Raw genomic sequence first — 22286 nt, 5'->3', positions numbered from 1 at the left:
TTTAATACAAGCAGATGGAACACTGTCAAAATGTATTGCAAAAAATAATATTGAAGTACATAGTTAAAGTAATCTGTAAACTTTTGGTCTGACGGATTGACCGATTTTTAATCCCTCCACCTTCCCGGTGTCAATCACGGGCGGAGCGGAGTCGTGATTGGAGCAGCCTGCGGCGGGGTGGGGCCGGGTGACGTCAGCGGCAGCGTGAGGGGCCGCCGGAGTCGGGAAGAGTGCGAGTTTGGGGACAAGAAGAAAGACGCAACAAGAGACTGTGACCTGAACAAGTGACCTGAACTAGCAGGTACTGTCTGTCTTCTGCCTTTAATCTGCGGGCGAGATGAGTCTGGTTCCCCCTCGGTCTGTTTGCCTGTCCTGCGCGGCGGCGGTGCCTGTGTCCCTGCAGAAGGACGGACAGGGTGAACTTCGCTGTGAACTTCTGTTCGCTCTGTCTCGGAGTTCCTACTCTGTGTCTGGTGTGAGATCACGGGGGTGCAGGAGTCAGTGTGTGTGTACACTTTGCGTATATCTGCGAGTGTATTGTGTGCCAGTGTACCTATGTGTGTAACAGTTTGTGTGTAGTAGTAAGTAGGCGTTGAGCTGCCTTTTCACTCTCTGAGTGAGATCTTGTGATCTTGGTTTGTAAGGGCATGCAGTGGGAGAGACTCCTCTCGTCACTGCTGCCGCACAGCACGGCTACCTGGGGTGATCGTGGTGCAAACGCTGGGTTTCAGCTTCAAACTTTTTGCTCCAATGTAAAACTTCCTGAACTTTTCATAGCTACAGTGAATATATTGCTAATATTACAAAACTCATTTAGTAGCAGTGATAAGTTAAGTAGCAAGTTATAAGTAATAAGGACAACAAAGGAACACGTAAAAGTTTATCCCATGCTGAAAAGAGAAGAAAAGAAACCCAATGTTTCGGCTGTGGAGCCTTCTTCACTGGAATAAACCTTTACTTGTTCCTTTGCAGCCTGCGCATGCTGACGCAGCTACCTACTTAAGTTAATAAGCAACTTATTAACTAAAGTAAAAGTTCATTCCAAGATGAAAAGAGAAGAAAAGAAACAACCTAGGAGTGGAGTGTGGCTCTGTGGTTAAGGTTCTTTGCCTGTGGCTGGAAGGTTGCTGGTTCAAAACCTGCGGCCGGCAGAGGAATCCTACTCCGTTGGGCCCCTGAGCAAGGCCCTTAACTGCTATAAATGGCCGACCCTGCACTCTGACCCCCAGCTTCTCTCCCTGTCTGTGTGTCTCATGGAGAGCAAGCCAGGGTATGTGAAAAGATAAATTCCTAATACAAGAAATTGTATATGGCCAATAAAGTGATCTTATCTTATCTTACTTGAACTATAAGGAAAACAAAGTCTGTTACCATTTCTAGAGTGGCCTGTATTGTTAGAGAGTGACTTCCAGAAACGGGGAGTGTGAGTGTGATCCCTGGAGCTACAACCATATCCATATCACCCTGCAACTCACAACTGGCCACCCACTGAAGCTAAGCAGGTGTGAGCCTGGTCAGTACCTGGATGGGAGACCTCCTGGGAAAAACTAAGGCTGCTGCTGGAGGAGGTGTTAGTGGGGCCAGCAGGGGGCGCTCACCCTGCGGTCCATGTGGTTTCTAATGCCCCAGTATAGTGACGGGGACACTGTAAACAGGCCCCGTCCTTCGGGTGAGATGTAAAACCGAGGTCCTGACTCTCTGTGGTCATTAAAAATCCCAGGGTGTTTCTCAAAAGGAGTAGGGGTGTAACCCCAGGTCCTGGCCAAATTTCCCATTGGCCCTTACCAATCATGGCCTCCTAATTGGCTACATTACTCTGCTCTCCTCCCCGCTGATAGCTGATGTGTGGTGAGCGTTCTGGCGCATCATCCAGGTGGGGCTGCACATTGGTGGTGGTGGAGGGGAGTCCCCATTACCTGTAAAGCGCTTTGAGTGGAGTGTCCAGAAAAGCTCTATATAAGTATAAGCAATTATTATAATAATTATTATATCCAAACGTCCCTGTCTGTCTGGTGTGGATCACTGGGGCCGGCCAGTCTGTCTGTCTGTCTGGTGTGGATCACTGGGGCCGCCCAGTCTGTCTGTCTGGTGTGGATCGCAGGGGCTGCTCAGTCTGTCTCAGAGTCCTTCTGGTGAGGTTGACAACAAACAATCACACAAACACTGTTATAAAAACACCCCCCCCCTTCCCCCCCAGCTGCTGTGGAACCGAGACTTTGCTCCCAGGGTGGAGAGCTGACCCCAGGTGTGACGTGTCTGTACCTGTGATCTCCTCGCCTGCAGCACACTGACTCCTGTCCCGCCCCCTGCTCTCCAGGTGGAGTGACGTTGGGACATGGAGGAAACTGGGAACAAGAGTGGCTCCGAGGCCGATGTGGACCCACCATCGGAACAAGGCAGCCGGGAACAGCAGGTAACACCCCACACCCAGCCCGGCCCAGCCTGGCCCGCCAGGACGAGACCCAGCAGGGCCCCAGACTGCATTTCCAGCCCAAAGGCGGAAGAGGCTTGGGAGTGAGGGGTAAAGGCATCAGTCTGTCGAGTTTTGGCAGGAGCAGTGGAGTTCTCACTGGGGACCCTGTGTGTTTCAGAGCGTGGTGACCCGTGTGGCCAGCCTGCCCCTGGTGAGCTCAGCCTGCGGCGCGCTGTCCAGTGCCTACAGCAGCGCCAAGGAGAGCGCCCCCTACCTGCGGGGCGTGATGGATGCGGCTGAGAGCGGCGCAAGGACTCTGGGTGCCGCCGCTGCCTCTGGCTCCCGGCCCCTGCTGGACCGGCTGGAGCCCCAGCGTGAGTCTGTTCGAGAGCGCCCCGCCGATCTGGAGCGGCCCTGAGTCTGGGCTCCCAGGGTGAACAGATCAGTGTTTCCCCTCCAGAGCAGGACAGAGCTGGTACAGCCTGGAAGTCAGCTGTGTCCTTGCAGTCAGCCCTGTCTCTCAGGGCCCAGCAGACGCAGACAATCAGGGTTTGGAAGCTGTGCCACCTGATGCCCAGACTGGCAGACTGGAGCAGCTGCAACATTGTGCAAGACTGCTTCTGTAATCTCACCCCTGTTCCACATATCAGGCACTGCCAGGGAGAGAGTGGGAGACAATGACCTTCAGTCTCCATTCCGGTCTGCACTCACAGCCACTGTCATCTGGGCTCAGGTCAGGATGGGAACACGGGCAGAGAAAGTGCTCTTCACTAGGACAGGGCACACTGGGATTTCTGCCCCGGTTCCTGAGCTGTTCTCTTCTTTATCCCAGCTTGTCTTGAAACTGTTGTGTGTGTCTGTGAGCCTGATCAGTGACCCTGCCTTTCTTGCAGTCACTGTGGTGAATGAATACGCCTGCAAGGGTCTGGACAGGCTGGAGGAGAAGCTGCCCATCCTGCAGCAGCCCACAGAGAAGGTGAGAGCTCTCTGTCTGCCCATCTGTGTGCTCAGCAGCTCTATCCTGGGGTCTCTCTGAACAGCCACACATGACAAAATACCTCAAGTTTTTTACATACATTTTGTACTTCTGTTTAAGAAAATTCAATAAGAAAATTAGGACATTCAGGTGTAAAAAACTTCTAAAAAGTCTGAAACAAATTTATAGTTTAGCAGATGTTGCCATACCAACGCAAAATGTAGTAGAGCAATGCACTTTGTAACACTGAACTGTCTCCGAGAGGACTTCTCTATGGAAACCTCTAAATGTTTTGCCAAAACTGAAAAGTAGCCAGCAGGGTGGGGAATGAGGAATCAGATCATGATCACCTCCCGTCCTCCCCTCTCCCAGGTGGTGGCCGACACGCGAGAGCTGGTCAGCAGCGTCCAGCAGTCGGTCTCGCAGTCGGTCTCCGGAGCCAGGCAGGCCGTGACTGGCGCAGTGACGGGTGCAGTGGGCGTGGCCAAGGGGGCGGTGCAGGGCAGCGTGGACGTGACCCGCGCGGCCGTCAGCGGGGGGGTCAGTACCATGATGGGGTCGAGGGTCGGCCAGATGCTGTCGAGCGGCGTGGACCTGGCGCTGAGCCGATCGGAGGAGTGGGTGGAGCAGCTCCTGCCGCTCAGCCACAGGGAGCTGGGTGAGTGCGGGCCGCGGGCTGCCGGGGAGCAGGTCGAAGGTGTCGGATCGATGGCCTGAGTGTCGCGTCTCTCTCTCTCTCTCAGCCGCGCTGTCGGAGCCGGTCAGCGGCGGGGAGGCAGGGCCTCCGGCGGGGAGGCAGAGCTACTTCGTGCGTCTGGGCACCCTGTCGGCGAAGGTGCGCGAGCGGGCGCTGGAGCTGTCGCTGAGCCGTGCCCGCCATGCCCATGAGAGCGCGCTCAGCACCCTGGCGAGCCTCACCACCACCCTGGACCTCATCGAGCGCACCAAGGCAGCGCTGAGCAGCGCCACGGACCGCCTAGGGGGTGCTCAGGAGCAGCTCCTGCAGCACTGGGCCGAGTGGAAGGAGGGCCAGCCAGGAGGGAAGGAGGCAGAGGAGGACAAGGGGCAGATGCAGAGTGACGACCATGTGGAGGTATTTGGAGAGGGACTGGGGCTGTAATTACTGTTTCACTCTGTCCTTCTCACTGCTGTTCTGCTTGTTGAGTGGACTGCACGTCTGTCTCTCTGTCTCTCTGTCTGCCTCTCTCTGTTTGTCTCCCTGCCTCTGCCTGCCTGTCTGCGTCAGTGAAAGCTGTTCTGCCTGACAGTCTGCCCGTCGAGGAGGGCGCTCTGCAGTGGCCACAGCTGCAGCTGTACTCACCTCCTCTCGCTCCGTCTGTCTGCAGTTGGAGGGCCGTGCCCTGTCGATGGCGCGGGGCCTGAGCGCCCAGCTGCGAGCTGCCTGCAGTGGCGTGGTGTCCACTGCGCAGGGGCTCCCCGTGTCGGTACAGGAGCAGGTGGCAGCGGCGCTGCGGGCGGCCGAAGAGCTGCAGGCATCTCTGAGTGGAGCCACGTCCTTCTCCAACCCCCTCTTGGCACAGAGCCGTGCTCGCATGGCACAGGTGCGCCAGTCTGTGGATGCCACCATGGAGTACCTACTCAACAACACCCCCCTCAACTGGCTGGTGGGGCCCTTCTCTCCCCAGATCACAGAGAAATCTGAGGAGGGGGAGCAGGGGGTCCCCCAGAGCCAGGGGCAGTAAGGGGGGGGGGGGACACACAAGAGTGCTTGCAGAGTCAGTTCCTTCCGCCCAACTGTTCAGCCATTCGTATTCTCTGTCTCGGTACACGCAAGGCCTGCGAGTGCAGTGTCTGCCATCCCCTCTCCCCTCTCCCTGTCAGACGTGTTAACAGGCCCTCCTTTCCCTGGTTGCAAGACTCAGTGCTCGGCTGTGTCTCACTGCATGGCTCCCAGTCTGGCATCTCCACTGTGTTAAACTGCTGTGTACTGCCCTTCCACAGGGAAAAAGCAGTGACAATACAGAGCACAAAGCGGAGCACACAGGCAGTTCGTGATTGTCTTTCCCTGTACATGCAGGGCCTGAAGCAGATGCTCTTGTAGAAAGCTGTTAAATGTGTGGGAACAAGTAATAGGTTTATTCCGTGCTGAAGAGAGAAGAAAGAAAACACAACGTTTCGTCTGTGGAGACTTCTTCAGGTTACACCTGAAGAAGGCCCCAAGGCCGAAACGTTGTTTTCTTTCTACTCTTTTCAGCATGGAATAAACCTACTGTTCCTTTGCAGCCTATGCATGATGACGCAGCTACCCACCCAAAATGTGTGGTAAAACTGGCAGATAGTTTAGGTTTAGTTTTTCAACAGTGATATCAGTATTTCCACTGTTAATCATGTTAGCCTTATTTAGTGCTGCATCTGCTTTAACAGTTTTCTTAATATGAATTTAAAGAACATGAACTGCAAGTAAAGTGTTTTCCTTTTGAAATCTTAGTGCTGCCCTCCAGTGGACATAAGCAAAACAGCAACGGTGAAGTGTCTGCTTGCTCTGAGCTCCATCCACACTGTTCTATTTTTTTAATCCTGCACCAAGAAAATTGATTTAATATAGTCAACATAAATCATTCCAGGCTTTTTATACATCTCTTTAATTATTTTTTAGTTGCAAAAACAAGTAGTTAACAGATCAAGCAGTAGGCCTAGTGAACTGTAGAATCTCTGTTCCAACCAACAACCTTTAATCTCCACTGTAGTGATGTAACACATTACAGTGAGCCTGCTGATTATTATATTAACATAATTGGAAAATGACCATTTGAGTTTGTCTGCAGTGAATGATCCACAATTTCAAAAGATCTTAGTTTAAGGCAGGCTGGTCAAGCTGCAGTCATGCAAGGCCATGGTGCCTGCAGTTTCCATTCCTGCTCATTTCATTGGCTTAAATGTGATAAATGTGAGCTCATCCCATCTGACCAGGGCTGCCACCATGATTTCAATTATACACCTCTCTTTTTAAGGAACACCTCTTTATTAGTTATTTATATTACTTTGTGATGTTTTTACAAATCACTGTGCACATCTGTCCAGCAGCCATATCACCCTGCAACTCACAACTGGCAACCGACTGGAGCTAAGCAGGTGTGAGCCTGGTCAGTACCTGGATGGGAGACCTCCTGGGAAAAACTAAGGATACTGCTGGAAGAGGTGTTAGTGGGGCCAGTAGGGATGTAACCCCGGCATCCTGGCCAAGTTTCCCATTGGCCCTCACCAATCATGGCCTCCTAATAATCCCCCTCTATGAATTGGCTACATTACTCTGCTCTCCTCCCCACTGATAGCTGATGTTTGGTGAGCGTTCTGGCGCACTATGGCTGCCGTCACATCATCCAGGTGGGGCTGCACACTGGTGGTGGTGGAAGGGATCCCCATTACCTGTAAAGCGCTTTGAGTGGAGTGTCCAGAAAAGCGCTATATAAGTGTAAGCTATTATTATTATCTATGGAATGAGAGTAATACTGCTCCATTCAATGCCTGGGTCCTCTATCATTCCTGCACTTGTTACTGACTCGATTGTGTCAATTAGGGATCTTGTGCCCACTTTCCTTAGTTTCAGTTCTTACAAACGCTGCTGGGCTCGTGATCCAGGGAGGTGCAGACCTCTGTGATTTGCAAGCATGGGTTTCTACTGATCAGCACAGCTGCACACTGCCAGGCAGTACATCTGGCTCAAGCGCATATAAACCTTGCAGTGCACCAAGAACAGGAATCCTTTAAATACCATTACATAACATATATCTGCAGAATGTTTGCATGCTTTAATGAACAGTATTTCCCTTCTCTTGAAATGTTTTCTCTCTCTTTTTTTGCTTGAGGAGCACAGACAGTAAACCTTGACTCAAATAAATCACTTTAAAACGACACTGTATTCTTGACTCTGTGTCCATCTGCACACTGTGAGGCTCTGTAGAAGCAGGCTGCATGCAATGTGGCAGGGTTCAGAGGAGGTGAATGTCTGTTTATATGCTTCTGTACCACGATTTGGCCACCATCATCATGCTCCTGCACTGTGAAAAGGCAGCTTTTTTAGGCCTTTATCTGAAAACTTTTAGCTACATTTCACCCTGAGTTTCACCATAAGGTAGCAGTGCAGAACCAGAAGTATTATCAGAATCCAATTAAACAAAAAGTACAAAGTGACCAATTTCATTGCAGAATGAATACCCATCAATCAATACAGACATGGGTATCCCTATCCTATATCCAATTAATTACCACTGATGAACTATACTTAACAGTTGAGTTTATTGATCACTCATTCATGCCAGCAAGTGACATTTGAGAAGTTCTAGTGAATTAACGAATCAAAGATACAGGGGCCAAGAATTACAAGTTCAAATGTATTCTTGCCATCAACTCGAGCCTGCAGGAGTACATAAAGAACACACATCAATCAAAGCTTTCTTCATTAAAAAAATCTATTTTTCCAAACTCACAGGGGTTTTGTTCATTCCAAAAAAACAAAAACAAGAACAAAACAAAAACAAGTACCAAAATTAAAACATGGCATTTAGTGGGGGCTCCATCATGAGTGAGACAAACCAGAGAAGACAAGGGTCAGTGAAGCTGGAAGAGATTGGGGAAAAAATTCCTATGGGACACAAGAAGGTAACTTTCGGCTCCAGCCCCCCTCCCCACCGTTCATAATTGATTTGGTTTTCCACTTAATTAAAATGTTACCAGTGCTCATTAGTTTCCACAATGGACACAAGCCTAACACCTCAGACATAACTAATCCTTTGGGCCAGAAACCAGAACCATCCCTTCCTCTGGTGAGGGTACACCAGTCTGCAGTAGCTCTGCTGGCTCAGAAGGACTTCCAGCTCTCACACCCCTTTTTCAAGCAGACAACCAACAGTGCCATCCTTCGTCCTCTGGCTGAGCACGATGACTGCACATTGAAACATTTAAGTTTAAGACATTTACATAACAGCCCCACCTGCCCCCTTTGAAATATTTCTGATCCAGGTCAATGCGCCATCAACGCAATCCCTGTCTGTACACAGTCATTCTCAGTTTGCTGTGGGGAGGTTTGGAGCACGTCTGTGCTCACAAGGGGGATTGAGGAGAAGTGGAGGGTAGTTGTATAAAAGTTGAGTTAAATGAAAAATGGACTGTTAAAAACAGGCAGTACATCTGGCTGAGATGAGAGCCCAGATTTGCCCAGTTTTGTTTTTTTTCCATTTGTTATAAATATTCTTCCTCCCTCGATGCTCTGCACTCCAGGTGACCTCAGCTCTGCACAGCAGACGGCTCTGTCTCAGTGGAAACGGGGCGATCCCGGTCTATGATGTCATCTGTCTGCAAGACAGCAGGTCTCTCCGGACTGGAGCTGAATGGGAGAGTAAGTTACAAGAGGATTGCTCCACTGTCCTGTCAATGTGTGCATTCGATTTGTGAGAGACAGCCAATGCGTAGCTCACCAAAAAAAAATGAGAATGAGGGGAGGGAGAAAAAGTTGAAGACTCACCTGCTTGTGGGAGCAGCTGTGGGCTCAGGGTTCTCATCTTGATCATTTGACTTGGGGCTGTTTGCTAATTCACTGTCTGCTTTTTGTGGCTCAGTTTCACCGTTCACTGGTGTGGTTTCTAAGCAAAAAAAAACACATCAAGACAGACAAAAGGAAGAAAATAACAGAAAAAAAGAAAGGAGGGGGAGAGCTGTTTACCCGAGTTGTGCTCCTCGTCTTTGCTAGGCTCCTCCTGGCTCTTGGTCTCCAATTTTTGTTTGAGCACCCCCTCTGCCTTACCAAGGAACTGCAGCTTGAGCTTATTGTAGACCTGTGTGGCCTTCTCCATCACCTCACTGCTCGCTTTGTACCGCCGGATCTGCGCAAGAGCAGGACAGATGTTCGTGTCAGTCAATACACACAGCCAACACAGAGATGGCAGGACCAGCAGACAACTTCGGCACAGACCTTCTTGAGGGTGGCCACTACGTCTGTATTCTTCTGCAGTATCTGGCTGGTGACCTGCACTGAACCAAGTTCCTCCAGAGCCTGCAGACAGCGCTGCACATCCTGACTCCCAGAGAGGAAAAGAATAGCAGTGCGGTCAGTGTGGTACAACTGAAAGCTGTCAGAATGGCCAATGTGCTCAAAGCCATAGTCACTCACAGGATTGTCCACCTTCAGTGCAAACTTGATGTCAGTGTGGAGCTTCTGCAGCTTCTCCTCAGGAGACGGCTCTGTGGACAGACAGGCAGGCAGGAGACAGGTCACTGCAAACCTCAATTACAAACAGAGACAGGGATAAGGAGCAAGACCATCCCCAACACAGGCACAGCAGCACCTGAGAAACACAACTGGGTGGCGCTGGGCCTGGGTGGAAAATGCCTGTTACTGAATGAGTAAAGCATTACAGAAGTCGCTGAAGTAAGAAACCCTGTATTACAGGTAACAGGATTGAGCAGGAAGGCCTCCAGCAGTACAAGCGCTGCTGTGCGAGTCACTGGCAGAGACCGTGCTGATGTCCATCCCTGCTGCAGCTGTGTTTCCCTGTTTGCAAGTTTCTGAAAAGCACCAATAGGTACATGAGGGCATCCACTCACCTTTCTTTTTCTCCACTTTTTTCTCAGGGGGCCTCTCCGGCTTCCTCTTGACCTTGTCCAACTTGGGAGGCCTGTGGGGTGAGACACATCACCTCAGGACATTAAACCAATAAAAATCCTTCCAGTCTGAATGCCTATCAGCTGGCTTGTTTCTTGCTCACAAACATAAAGAATATCAATATTTAGTTCAAGCATTAATCTCACGGAGTCTTGAGAGTGTCGGAGGAAGTCAGGACACTTCTAAACAAAGCTCAGAGTCTGAATAACGGAAGACACTTGGTTTTGAAAGGACAGATTATTCCGTCTGTTGAGTATGAGAGTTTTGTACATGTTCTTCATAGGTTAATGAAGACTCCTGTGCCAGAGGTGAAAGCTGGTGGTGTGAGCTGGCACCTATGGGGCTGCACGCAGAGGGAGAGTCAAAGCCAGAATATTGTCTAAACCAGTGGTTCTCAAACTGTGGTACACGGACCGGCAGTGGTACGCGGAGTGCCGCCAGGTGGGACGCCAAATGACCCTGGAACCGTGTCGTGTGCGCTGAAAAATCGGGACGGGTTTTCATATTTTGTATTTTAATACGTGTCGAATACGCAGCCTACGTACTACGATACAGTGCGTGCTAATACTTCAGTGGACACAAGAGATACTCTGTAATTCTATACCATTCTATAGGAATGCGTGCTACGGAAGCAAGTGACCAATTCTATTTAAAAAAAGCTACTGTATCTCCAGCAAATAGGGAGGAAGGAGAATGTGCGTGATATTGGAACAATGCCAACGTTGTAAACACAGGAATGCATAGAAATGCGAGCTACGAACGCTGGTGATCTTGTGAGCACAGGAAAGCATTATAGATAACAGAAAAATATTTAAGAACTGTTCAAATTAATTTGAGAAAAATACACAGAGCGTCTCTGTGTTTCGCTCCCATGCGCATGAAATAAAAACTTAAAATACTGAAATAAAAACGGAAACGCAGAAAAATGCAAGCTTGCGGATTGCTAAAGCAGGTAAGCAACACTATGTTTGAAGTTACCGTTGACAAAAGAGCCGACACGTATTATGTGTGGAGAAAAAGCTGCTAAACAGCTCGACCTGCTGCCCCCCCCCCCAAAGACAGTCATTCATAGAATTATTGAAATGAAGGGTTGTGTCAAAAGTACACTGATAGAGCGTGTTAAGATGAGCAGATGTTTTTCACTGCAATTAGATGAGTCTGTAGTCGATTTAGCCAATTTGCTCGTTTATGTTAGATACGAGTTTGAGGGTATGTCCCATGAAGACTTTCTGTTCTGTAAACCGCTACCAACAGGAACTACAGGAGAGCACACATTTCAGCTTCTGAATGAATTTATCGAAGAGAATGACATCGACTGGATAAAATGTGTCAGAGTTTGTACATACGGTGCTAGAGCGATGACAAGCCGACACAGCGGTGTAGTTGCACGAATTAGAGAGGTTGCTGCAGAAATGAATGGGCGCATTGCAACATCCACCGCGAGACCTTTGCCGTCAAGAAAATGCCTGACGATTTAAAATCTGTTAGACTCTGTTGTGAATTGTATCAAGGCTCAAAAAAATAATTCACATCTGCTTTGCTCGACTAAACAGGCTCACCCCTCTCACTGAAATGGTGCTTTTTTATTAGTTGTTGTTACTTTTTTCCTGTAAAACACTTTGAGAAGCCACCTTTAAAGGCGCTACATCAAATAAAGTTTATTATAATATTTATTATATGTATGTGTGTGCACGCGCACTCATGTTGGTCATTGAGAATTTCTGGGGTTCCTATGAGATGATGACTTATAGGTGGTACTTGGATGCTTTGGTTGGATTAGGGGTGGTACTTGGTCCAAAAAGTTTGAGAACCACTGGTCTAAACTGTGTCCAGATCCTGAGGGAGCCTATGTCCACATCACACTGCTTTTCAAGTGCAGATAATTTCTGTTTGCTACAAATTAAGATTTTTTCCATTTTATTTTTCAATATACTCCCCGTTGCGATTGGAGACACTAATTTCATCACCTTCTGTCCTCAACCCTTCCTCAGTGACTCCTGCAGGAAACGGACTCTGAAAGGTTTGTGAAGGCATCGCCATCACTCTCACCTCCCACGCGGCTTCTCCTCCGATCGCTGGTGTCTCTTCTCCTTTCTGTCCCTGCCCTCCTCCTTCCTCGGCCTCCCTTTCTTCTTGCCCTCCGGCCGCTTGGCTGCTTTCTTCACCTGGGAGAGACGGGCGGAGCACAAGAAGGTCAGACAGATGGATCCTAAACCTCCAGAGTGTGGAGGCAGGCAGCCTCAGAGGGAGCCTGACGGCGACGAGGACAGAAACAAGCCGACGGACAGACCGACCTCGGGGCGTGGGGGAGAGTCAGAGTCTGAGTCAGAAGGGGCGGGGATTGGAGGTGGTGGCGGCTTCTTGCTCTTCTTGATTGGCTGATCATCATCCACACCCTCATCAGAGCTGCTGTCGCTGCTCGGCCTCTCTCTCTCCTTCTTCCTCTTCTCCTCCTCCTCTTTCTCCCTCTCGCGCAGCCGCCGCAGCTCCTCGGCCTCCTCCCTGCGCCTCCTCTCCTCCAGCTCCCGGCGCCGCTCCTCATCCCGCCGCTTCCACTCGCCGATCCGGTCCGGCTCGCTGTCGCTGCATGGAGAGGCACACGCTTCTTCAGTGTCAGCACAGAGCGCAAACATGCACAGCGCGTCTGGGACCGAATCACGGCATCAGGAAACAAGCTGCCCCGTGCAGCTCCGCTTCTCTCAGAAGCAAAGTTGGCAACAAGAGGGCATCTGGCCCATCTAACCTGTCTGGGTTAAAGGAGATATGCAGATCAATCAGCCACTAACAACCAGACAGGCTGGACAGGCCAAATGGCTCCTCTCATTTGTATCCTTTTTTCTAAGGACAGAAAGAAGAAACTTGTGGAGGGAAAGAAGGAGGCCAGGAGGATAAAGAAAGGGGAGAGACTGACCTGTCGCTGCTGGAGGAGGAGGAGGAGGAGGCGGCGGCGGCTCTGGCTGGCGCTGGCTTTGGTTTGCGACCACGTGGCTTTGGGGGGGGCTTATCTGCAGCTGGGGAAGAAACAGTAAGTCAGCACTCACACATCGAGTCTGGGACACACGTCTGCGCTCACGCACATCTGGACTCTCTCTACAGGATCAGTCCAGGACTGTCCCGCTTTGACTGCAGTTCTCCTGATTAAACCCTGTCCTGACCACTTGGCTCACTAAAGGACCCACAGCATTGTTCAGAAGGGCAAGGGTATCATACCCTAAAATCCTCCCTTCATTCAGAACTTCTCACGTCTCCAACTGACCTGCTGATGCACACTGACACCCAGTCAGAGCTGCACTTCAGCCCTGGGTGAAGTGGGCTCCCTCCTGTACCCCCGCGCTACATCAACAGGCCGGCAGCCCAGCTCACCCCTCTGCCTCACCTGGTTTGCGTCCTCGCTTGCCCTTCTTGACAGGCTTGTCCGAGTTGGAGTCGGACTCGGATTTGGATCCGGACTGAGATTCAGACCCAGACAGGGCTGGGCGTGGTTTCTCGTCATCACTCCTTGCTCGCTCCACCTCCGATTTAGAGTTGGAGTCCGAGTCGGACTCGGAGGCCTGCTTCTGAAGAGACCGAGGAAGAGGGCAGAGAGACAGAGAGCTCACTCAATCATACTAAAAAGACCACAAAATGCCTAAAAGTGTTGCCAACATGCCTTGCAAAAGCATTCAGACCCTTGACCAATCCTCTCATTTTATGGAATTACAAATCCTACATTTAAATTTAGTTCTCTGTGATATTTTTATTTCTAAGCACTGAAGCTAAATTAAAAAAATAATTATTTTAATGTGACATTGTTTTGTATTAGGAAATATTCTCAAGAAAAATAAAAAACTGAAATATGTTGTTTGCATAGGTTTTCAATCACTGTGTTCCGGAGGGTCTAAGTTTACACGGGTGAAAAACATTGGCCCTAATGAGGACACAATTACCCTCTACCTGTGAATAATTAAAATAACTGCCACATTTTCTGGATAAAAACCCCACAGTTAAGGGATCATTATTCGGGTTGTGAATCTGAAGGACAGCTGTGAAAATGAAGACTAAAGAGCATTTCAAAGAATGGAGGGATAAAGTAAAACAAATGCATAAATAAGGAAAAGAGTACAACGCAATATCCAAGTGTTTGGATGTCCCAGTGGGCACTGTTGGTCCAATTATCAGGAAGTGGAAGCTACATCAAACCACCCAGACACTGCCTAGAAAAGGTCATCCCTCAAAACTCTCTGCGTGAACAAGGAGGGCTGAGAGAAGCCACAAAGTGGCCAACGATCACTTTGAAGGAGTTCCAGGGTTCAGTAGCTGAGAGCGGAGTGAAGGTGCACCAGGCAACCATATCAAGAGCTCTGCATAACATTAGGATGTATGGGAGGGTGGCACAGAAGAAGCCTTTACTCAAAAAGAACCATGTGAAAGCACATCTGGAGTTTGCCAAAAAGCATGATAGTGACCCAGTTGTGATGTGAGAAAAGATTCTATGGTCAGATAGAGCTTTTTAGCCAAACTTCAACGAGATGTGTAGTGCAAATCTTGTTAAAATAGAAGGAAGAATAGATGGTGCAAAATAGAGGGAAATACTGCAAGAAAACCTGTTTCAGTCTGGTAAAAAATTAAAGCTTTGGAGATAGTTCAGCTTTCAGCAGGACAATGATCCTAAACTCAAGACCGATTTAACATTGGAGTGGCTCAACAACAAAAAGGTGAATGTCCTACAATGGCCAAGTCAAAGCCCTCATCTCAATCCAATTGAGAATCTGTGGCACTATTTGAAAATTGCTATAATACAGTGGTCAGACAGGCCCTTGATGAAACTGCCCCGTTAAAGACTAAGGTAGTCAAAGCCACTAGACACTCTCCATGGTATAATGATCACAGACAACCCCTTAAAAGGAGTGCCACAAATGAGAGCGCAAATGGAGGTCTACTGGTCTACAAGTATTCAAGTCAGCATATAGCCTACAGCAATATAAAAAAGCCCTACACAGAGCTCGTTCAGTCTACTGAACTGATTGAAACCAATAAAAATAATCCTTGCTACCTATTTAAGACAATACCTAATCTTACAAATAAGACAGATTCTATAGCACCATCTAACTTTAGTAGTGACGATTTCATGAACTTCTATAATGATACAATTAACACCATCAGACTTCAAACTATCAAATAAGCCACAAAGAAGTCTAGTACAGAAACAATATGAGCACCTCTTTAGTGTTTTTCAATTAGTTAATGAACAAGAACTCAAGAAATTAATTAAGACAAAGTCAACCACCTGTCTGCTAGATCCCTTCCCCACTTAGCAAGACAAAGATCCCCTCAAAGTACTGGCAGGACCTATAATTAGTATGATAAAGACGTCCCTTGCATCAGGCCTTGTACCTTATCAATTTAAGGTAGCGGTTGTTAGACCACTCCTTAAGGAGCCAAATTTGGATCCACAAGTTCTTAACTACAGGCCTGTCTCAAACGTCCCATTTCTAAAATTCTTGAGAGAATAGTTGTGGCCCAACTTCAATCGTATCTGGACTCAAATAATATACTTGAGAAATTCCAGTCTGGTTTCCACCCAGGCCACAGCACTGAAACTGCATTAACAAGAGTCGTAAATGACATTCTATTAGCTACTGATGCAGGGAATGCAACAGCGCCTGTGCTTCTAGATCTTAGTGCTGCCTTTGACACGGTTGACGACTCCGTTTTGATAAACAGGCTTGAGTTTGAGGTTGGCTTATGTGGAACCATCCTTAAGTGGTTTACTTCATATTTAACTAATAGTTGTCATTATGTTCAAATATCTAATAATTGTACTGCTTCGTCAATGTCACCAGTTCAATTCGGCGTACCACAGGGTTTAGTGCTGGGACCAATATTGTTCTCTCTCTGCATACTGCTGCTAGGTAGGATAATACAAAAACATAATATTTACTTTCATTCATATGCTGATGACACTCAAATATACATTTCGTTCACACCTAACGACAACTCTTCTATTATCACTTTAGTTAATTGCATTAATGAAGTAAGACTTGGATGTGTGAAAACGTGTTACTCAATTCTGATAAAACTGAGGTTCTGTTGTTTGGAGGCAACAATACTGACAGGACTACTGTAAATTCAGCACTTAACTTGGGGGATTTAAAAATGTGCCTCAAAGACTCCGCACGTAACCTAGGCGTCGTATTAGACACAAGGCTCTCATTTAACTCTCATGTTAAAACAGTATCAAAAACATGCTTCCTACAGTTAAGAAATATTGCAAAACTAAGACAGTTTCTCTCCACTCAAGACACAGAGAAATTAATACATGCTATGTATACAGCAGATTAGACTACTGCAATGCCCTACTATCAGTGAGTACCCACTACTCTTTCAACACCTAACAGCGAATTCAGAATGCAGCAGCTGGAACTGTTACTAGGAGCAGAAAGTACGACCATATAACCCCCATACTTAGCTCTCTTCATTGGCTTCCCGTCAGGTACAGGGCGGACTTCAAAATCCTACTTACAAGGCTCACAGAGGTCAGGCACCTGTCTGTCTAATGTAACTTATTAATGTTTACCATCCAAGTCGCCCGCTTAGATCACAGAATGCAGGTCTCCTCATATTCCACGCATTAATAAGAAAACAGCTGGCAGTAAAGCCTTTAGTTACAGGGCCCCTAGCGTATGGAACAGTCTCCCACCACATATTCGGGATGCCGAATCAATCTCAGGATTCAAATCCAGACTGAAGACCAATTACTTCAGCCTAGCCTACTCACACCTTGCATCAAAGCCTGCTGCACCCATGGCTGCTGGTGCTGCTGTACATGCCACTGTGTGTGTCTCTGTGTTGGCCCACCAAGTACAGTATATACATCTGTTCTGACCAAACTATCCTATTCTCCTCCCCACATGTCCGGATGGCACCCGGGATGGGCACCATCTGAGTTGGATGCTGCATCACTGCCATGGATCCAAGAGGGGCATTGTGATATAGCTATCGTTTAGGAGGATTTTGCCTGTCTACAGAGATCTGCATGGAGTGCTGACATACAGAAGACATGATGGATGGATTAATACCCTTATTCATTTATTCCTTTTTTTAATTGTATAATGTTAGCATGCCCAAAGGGGATGGGCTGCCAGTTGACCTTGGACCCCAAGAGGTTTTTTTTCTCCTTACTGAGGAGTTTTTGGTTCCTCTCCTCCATTGTCTTCTGCTCTTTTCTGTTCTGTATTCACATGCTTGGTCACTTGCTTTGTTAAGCGCCTTGGGGCAACCTTGTTGTGAAAGGCACTATATAAAAATAAATTGAATTGAAAATTGCAGTGCTCAAGCGTCATCCAACTAACCTGAACAACCTGGAGTAAATCTGCCAGGAAGAATGGGCCAAAATCTGACCTGAACAGTGTGCAAAGCTGGTACATACTTACCCCAAAAGACTTAAAGCTGTTATTGCTGCAAAAGGTGGCTCTACAAAATATTAAAATGTGGGGATTGAATACTTATGCAAACAGCATATTTCAGTTTATTTTTCTTAAGAATATTTTCTAACATAAAACAATGTCACATTAAAATAATTAATTTTGAGTTTCAGTGCTTTGAAATAAAAATATCACATTGAACAAAATTTTAATGCAGGATTTATGATTCAGTAAAATGAAAGAATTGGCCAAGGGTCTGGATACTTTTGCAAGGCATTGCATTTACATGTACCCAATGTACAACAGTATAAACAGAAGCTATGTTACTGTTTATTGCCACGTCCAGTGGAGGATACAGTTTCTGAACTTCACCGTGAACAGGCTACTTCACACAAAGCTTCAGAACAAATGAAAATCTCTCTACCTTCCTTCTGCCTCCTCCCCTCCGGCCAGCACGCGGGGCAGGCTTCTTCTCCGGAGTGAAGTCCTGAGAGAAACAAGGGGGAGGAGAGAGACAGAAGGCTAAGGACACCAATCTCTCATCCCAATAAAGCAAATGAGAAAAACAAGAAAAGTGTTAAAAAGGAGAAGAAATGGTGAATGAATGAGCGTCTGTAGCAGGTCCCGCTGATGCACAAGGTGAGGGTCTATGAGGTACAGAGCTGCTACGTTGTTTCCTTTGTATGCAGGGTAATAACACCCAGCAGTCTGTACCTGACAAATCCTCATGTCGTGCAGGGCCTGAGACAGACGCTCATTCTGAAGACTGATATGAGGATCACTCAGGCAAAACCCATTGCAGGAATGGTCACAAATCCACAGCTTGCATGCAAGAGGGTCCCTACCTGGTCACTGTTCTTCCTGGAGTCGGAGTCAGAGCTGGGGGATGGCTCCGGCTCGGATGGCGACCCGCTCTCCTCCTCCCTTGCTCGCTCCCTCTCGCTGGAAGAGTCGCGCGCTCGCTTGGCAAGGGGGCGCTGACGGGCACAAGCAACAGCTCAGAAAGGTGAGCAACACAGGAGAGGCCAACAAAACACAGAGGAGGGGGTGAAAACTGTCAAGATGTTAACGGTGTAGGATGTTATTCTTCTTTTCAAGAAGACACGGAAATTGGGTTAATAACCACTGACTGGAAAACTGCTAATACAGTGCTCACCCATAAAAGGGTAACAAAACCAAACCGACTATTGTTAAACCAAATGACAGACAATTAAATAAGACCACAGATGTTACAACTGCACAATGCACTACTATTACCTCCTTTTGAATAATATGCGATTTACAATTATGGTCACCACATAACCACATTGAATCAGTTGAAATGGGAGAGGTTAGACCTATTCCCAGGTTTAAAATAATAAGTATACAAGAACATCCTACAATAAAAAGACTCAGTTCCTTTAGCTTGCTAGCCCTAAACAGAAGACTACAAGAGAAATACCCCAAGTTATCAAAGGCCTTGACAAGGACAACTTAATGGATTTCTCTACTGATATGGCGCAGGAGGTCAAAAGTTAAATTAAAGTGTGTCAAAAACGCTTGACAGAGATCTAGACAGAAACAAGCATTTATCAGGTCAGAGAAACTGGGATATTACCAAACATAGGCCTCATTCTCATACCATATTAAGAAATATTAAAAGTTAAATTAGTTGAAATTCAGATGAATAGAAATGTAGATAAGGCACACAATGCATGTTTTCTGAGCAGTAACCTCTCCACGTAAGGCTTAGAGGGTGAAAGCCAGGAAAACTGCAGTGACAGAAGGTTTCCTATATTTCTGTCCCCAGCAAGTAACTTTGCCCAGAATCAACAGCAAAGTACAAAACAGGGGACAAGAGAAAACTACAAGGAAAATGCATTTAGAACTAAAATAGTCCTTACAAAAGCAGAAGAGTACCGATTCAAAGCTATCAGAACAGTAATATGACAGAGCAGGAGTCTCAATCAGAGCAGACCACCAGACGTTGGAACTGTGTATCAAGGGATGTGGTCACTCACCTTGGCCATGGGGGCCTTCCTCTTCACTCCTCCCGCTGCTGCCTCGCTCCCCGATTCCGACTCCTCGTCACTCGGCGACTCGGCCCGCCTCGGCACATGCACCTCGTCCTCGCCCTCCTCACTTCCTGCTCCGCCGTCGGGGGCTTCTGCCTCGCTGGCGGAGGAGCTGGCCGGCTGGGAGGAATAGAGGATTGAGCAGAGGTGAAAAAGAAAGCAGGGAATGACAGAGGGAAGGAGGACGAAGAGGATAAGGATCCAGAAGGACAGACGCGAGTGCCCCTGTTGACAGTTATTAATGGACAGAGGCCCGTTCTCAGAGGCTGCTTTCTGACAGAGAGCCCACGACATGACCATCCGGGAACCAGGAGTACGGAGGACAGTCTGCGACTCACTGCAGGGGCGCTGTAGGAGGCATGCGGGTTGTTCTGGATCTCCCACAATCCCTCATTGAAACCCTTCCTCTTGTTGGGCTTGCCGTAGCGTTCCCGATACTTCTCGTAGGGGAACAGGTCCTTGGGGCCCAAGAACGCACTGAAAAGGAATAGGGGGAAAAAGAGAGAGAAGGGGTTAGAGAGAGAAGCACATGACAACTTCTTCAAACCAGTGGCAGTGTGGAAGTCTTGGGTGCACCGCAGAATCAAGAGATAGGTTTAAAAGGGGCAGATCAGGAGCTTTGTGTAACACTTTTCAAAATTCATCCAAATATTTAAACACTTCCTATGAATAAGCTTAATGAGCTGCCTTAATCATGTTGTTGATGCTGACACCCTGGCTTCTTTCAAGAAATGACAGGATGATTCCCGGGATCAACCAGCTGCTAGCTAATGAGTTGCCTAACCGGGCAGAATGGCTCCTCTTGCTCACGGCTGCTCTCGGAAACAAGCTCTCATTTCACCTCCACATTCTACTCAAGTATTTATTAAAACTATAGTGTATGTCGCAATGAAATTACTTCTTAAAATCACTGCCAGTTTTGCAAAACCGTATCACAAAGTGCCGCACAAGGCTTGATGCTACTACAGGTCACCCTGCCTGCAAGGCACCTGCTCACCATCCGCGGTTCAGTCTACTCACGTCTCGTGGGTCCCGAAGAAAAAGATGGGGTATTTGTTGGGCGGCGGCTTCACTGCTCCCTCTGCCACATCCTCAATCTGAGAGAGAGTGGAGGAAAGAGATCAAAAGTTAAATACAGACAACCTTGAGTAGGAACAAGCTGTCCACACACCGTGGTCCCTGCCCTGCTGATCTACCCCGACTCCCACCCTGACAGCCGATCTGGAGCGATTCTCTCCTGCCCCCTCTGTGCACTGCTGCAGATCTGAAGGGTCGCCTGCACACAGCAGGGCCTCCTCCGACAGGGTGCTGCCTCGACTCAGAACACCTGCAGACAAGCAGGTGACAGCGCACAGGCTCACAGAAACGCCACCGAGGACCGAGGCAGGACACTGCGGATCAGTTCACACCCCGGGGAGCGTCTCTGAAACACCTGCTGAAGGTGAACGCCACGCTCGGCGCCTACACACTCGCTGCTGAGGGGCGAGAGGCGGCGGCAGGTTCGTGTCGCGGCTGGGCAGCCCCTGGCGCCAGGAGTCCAGCAGCTCTAGCGCGCAGAGCGGACTCCCCGAGCGAGGCAGGCTCGGTACCGGCCCGGCTGCTCTGGGTGCAAGAGGCTGCGAATATGCGGACAGCACCTGCGCGCCCCCGCCAGCGCCACTCTAACTCTCGGCGAGGTGGCAGCAGGGAGACGCTCCCCGAACTGGGTGTCGGACCGCCTGGCAGGTTACAGCGGGTAAAAGCCGGGATGGGGCAGGCGGCCAGCCCTGCCGTCTCTCCCCGAAACTTTCCAGAGAGTGCTGTATGCACCCCCGCGAGAGCACCACGCCAGCAACCCTGTCCCTGCTCCTCCCCGGCCGTGCGAAGGGACACGGGCTCACGGCGGACACCTGCGCCCCCCGCTGCAGCAGCCCGGCTCTCTGCCCCCGACAGTCCCTCGGCCCCCGGACCCTACCGCCCCCCTGCTGGCCCGGCGGCGCCCTCTCACCCTGGCCGGCCAGTGCGGGTATCCCTTCATCTTGGCGAACACCAAGTCCCCCGCCTGGAAGTTGTGCGGCATCTTTCCCTCGTCTTCGGTGTTTTTCCTTTCGGTATTTGTTTTCGGACGCTCAGAGAACCTACAGACGGCGGCTGCTGGGAGGCAAGAAGCAGCTTCCGGCGATGCTTCGGCTTACATGTCGGAAATCCCGCCCCTGCCTTCTTACGGGATTGGCCCCGCTGGACGCTGCTCAATGCGCCCCGCCAATCGGATTGTGTGGTGTGGAAAGTTCACAGTGATGCCGCCTAATGGCTTCAGCGTTTCTGAGAATCTCCCCTGAAAATAACATCATAATAATAAGCGATACAACAAATGTTAGATGGGACCGCTTTTATTACAGATAGAGAAACTGTGGTGTCAACTCGGGAGCACAGTGGTACATTGCTGCACAGACCACTGTTACCTTGGAGGAGATTGATCAATTACAGACAAGTGCTATTTTGAGATACATTAGTATTGCCGAGAGCAGCGTTGTAATGGAGTACAGTCATGTAGCAGAGATCAGTGTTACTATGGAGTACAGTAATATAGCACAAACCAATGTTATACTGGACTACAAGAATACTGTAGTACATTACTGTATCACCCTCATCGAAGACCACTGAATGCCATTACCAGCTGCTGAGATTTTCTTCACAGGAATAAAAAAAGAGTGCTTTTTTTAGTTTTACTTCACATAAGTGTTTTTTTTTTCACTGAACTCTTTTGTCATTTCCTGCAGCTGAATTGTTATTCTATGGATATATCTTACTCATCATTGAGTGATTCTTCTGTCTTAGGAAG

The 22286-nt window shown here is 48.6% G+C and overlaps 2 protein-coding genes across 5 annotated transcripts; one reads left to right on the top strand and one right to left on the bottom strand.

Moving 5' to 3' along the window:
- The first annotated feature begins 153 nt into the window (after window positions 1-153).
- plin3 (perilipin 3) lies at window positions 154-7260 on the top strand. Of its 3 annotated transcripts, none has more exons than XM_088622433.1 (7): window positions 154-301; window positions 2318-2413; window positions 2592-2787; window positions 3307-3389; window positions 3762-4047; window positions 4133-4482; window positions 4736-7260. In XM_088622433.1, exons 2-7 carry the CDS (start codon window positions 2336-2338, stop codon window positions 5090-5092), a joined length of 1350 nt encoding a protein of 449 aa, XP_088478559.1. In that variant the 5' UTR covers window positions 154-301; window positions 2318-2335; the 3' UTR covers window positions 5093-7260. The 3 variants fall into 3 exon arrangements, with proteins under 3 accessions (XP_088478559.1, XP_088478558.1, XP_088478560.1); XM_088622432.1 differs by having other exon boundaries at window positions 159-301; window positions 2198-2413; XM_088622434.1 differs by having other exon boundaries at window positions 178-301; window positions 2284-2413.
- Window positions 7261-7801: 541 nt separating this feature from the next.
- Window positions 7802-21656, bottom strand: hdgfl2 (HDGF like 2). Of its 2 annotated transcripts, none has more exons than XM_088622431.1 (16): window positions 21453-21656; window positions 20486-20562; window positions 19804-19942; window positions 19412-19585; window positions 18257-18388; window positions 17836-17898; window positions 13385-13565; window positions 12920-13013; window positions 12303-12591; window positions 12058-12173; window positions 9951-10021; window positions 9517-9587; window positions 9319-9420; window positions 9070-9229; window positions 8872-8989; window positions 7802-8733 (listed from the first exon to the last, which is right to left on the bottom strand). In XM_088622431.1, the coding sequence occupies exons 1-16, from the start codon at window positions 21522-21524 to the stop codon at window positions 8634-8636; spliced, it is 1959 nt and encodes a 652-aa protein (XP_088478557.1). In that variant the 5' UTR covers window positions 21525-21656; the 3' UTR covers window positions 7802-8633. The 2 variants fall into 2 exon arrangements, with proteins under 2 accessions (XP_088478557.1, XP_088478556.1); XM_088622430.1 differs by having other exon boundaries at window positions 12920-13019; window positions 21453-21654.
- Window positions 21657-22286: the final 630 nt, after the last annotated feature.

Source organism: Lepisosteus platostomus, chromosome 27 (genome assembly GCF_059453375.1).
Source record: "Lepisosteus platostomus isolate fLepPlt1 chromosome 27, fLepPlt1.hap1, whole genome shotgun sequence".
In the NCBI taxonomy this organism is placed as follows: Eukaryota; Metazoa; Chordata; class Actinopteri; order Semionotiformes; family Lepisosteidae; genus Lepisosteus; species Lepisosteus platostomus.
This window is presented reverse-complemented; position numbering and strand designations above follow the sequence as displayed.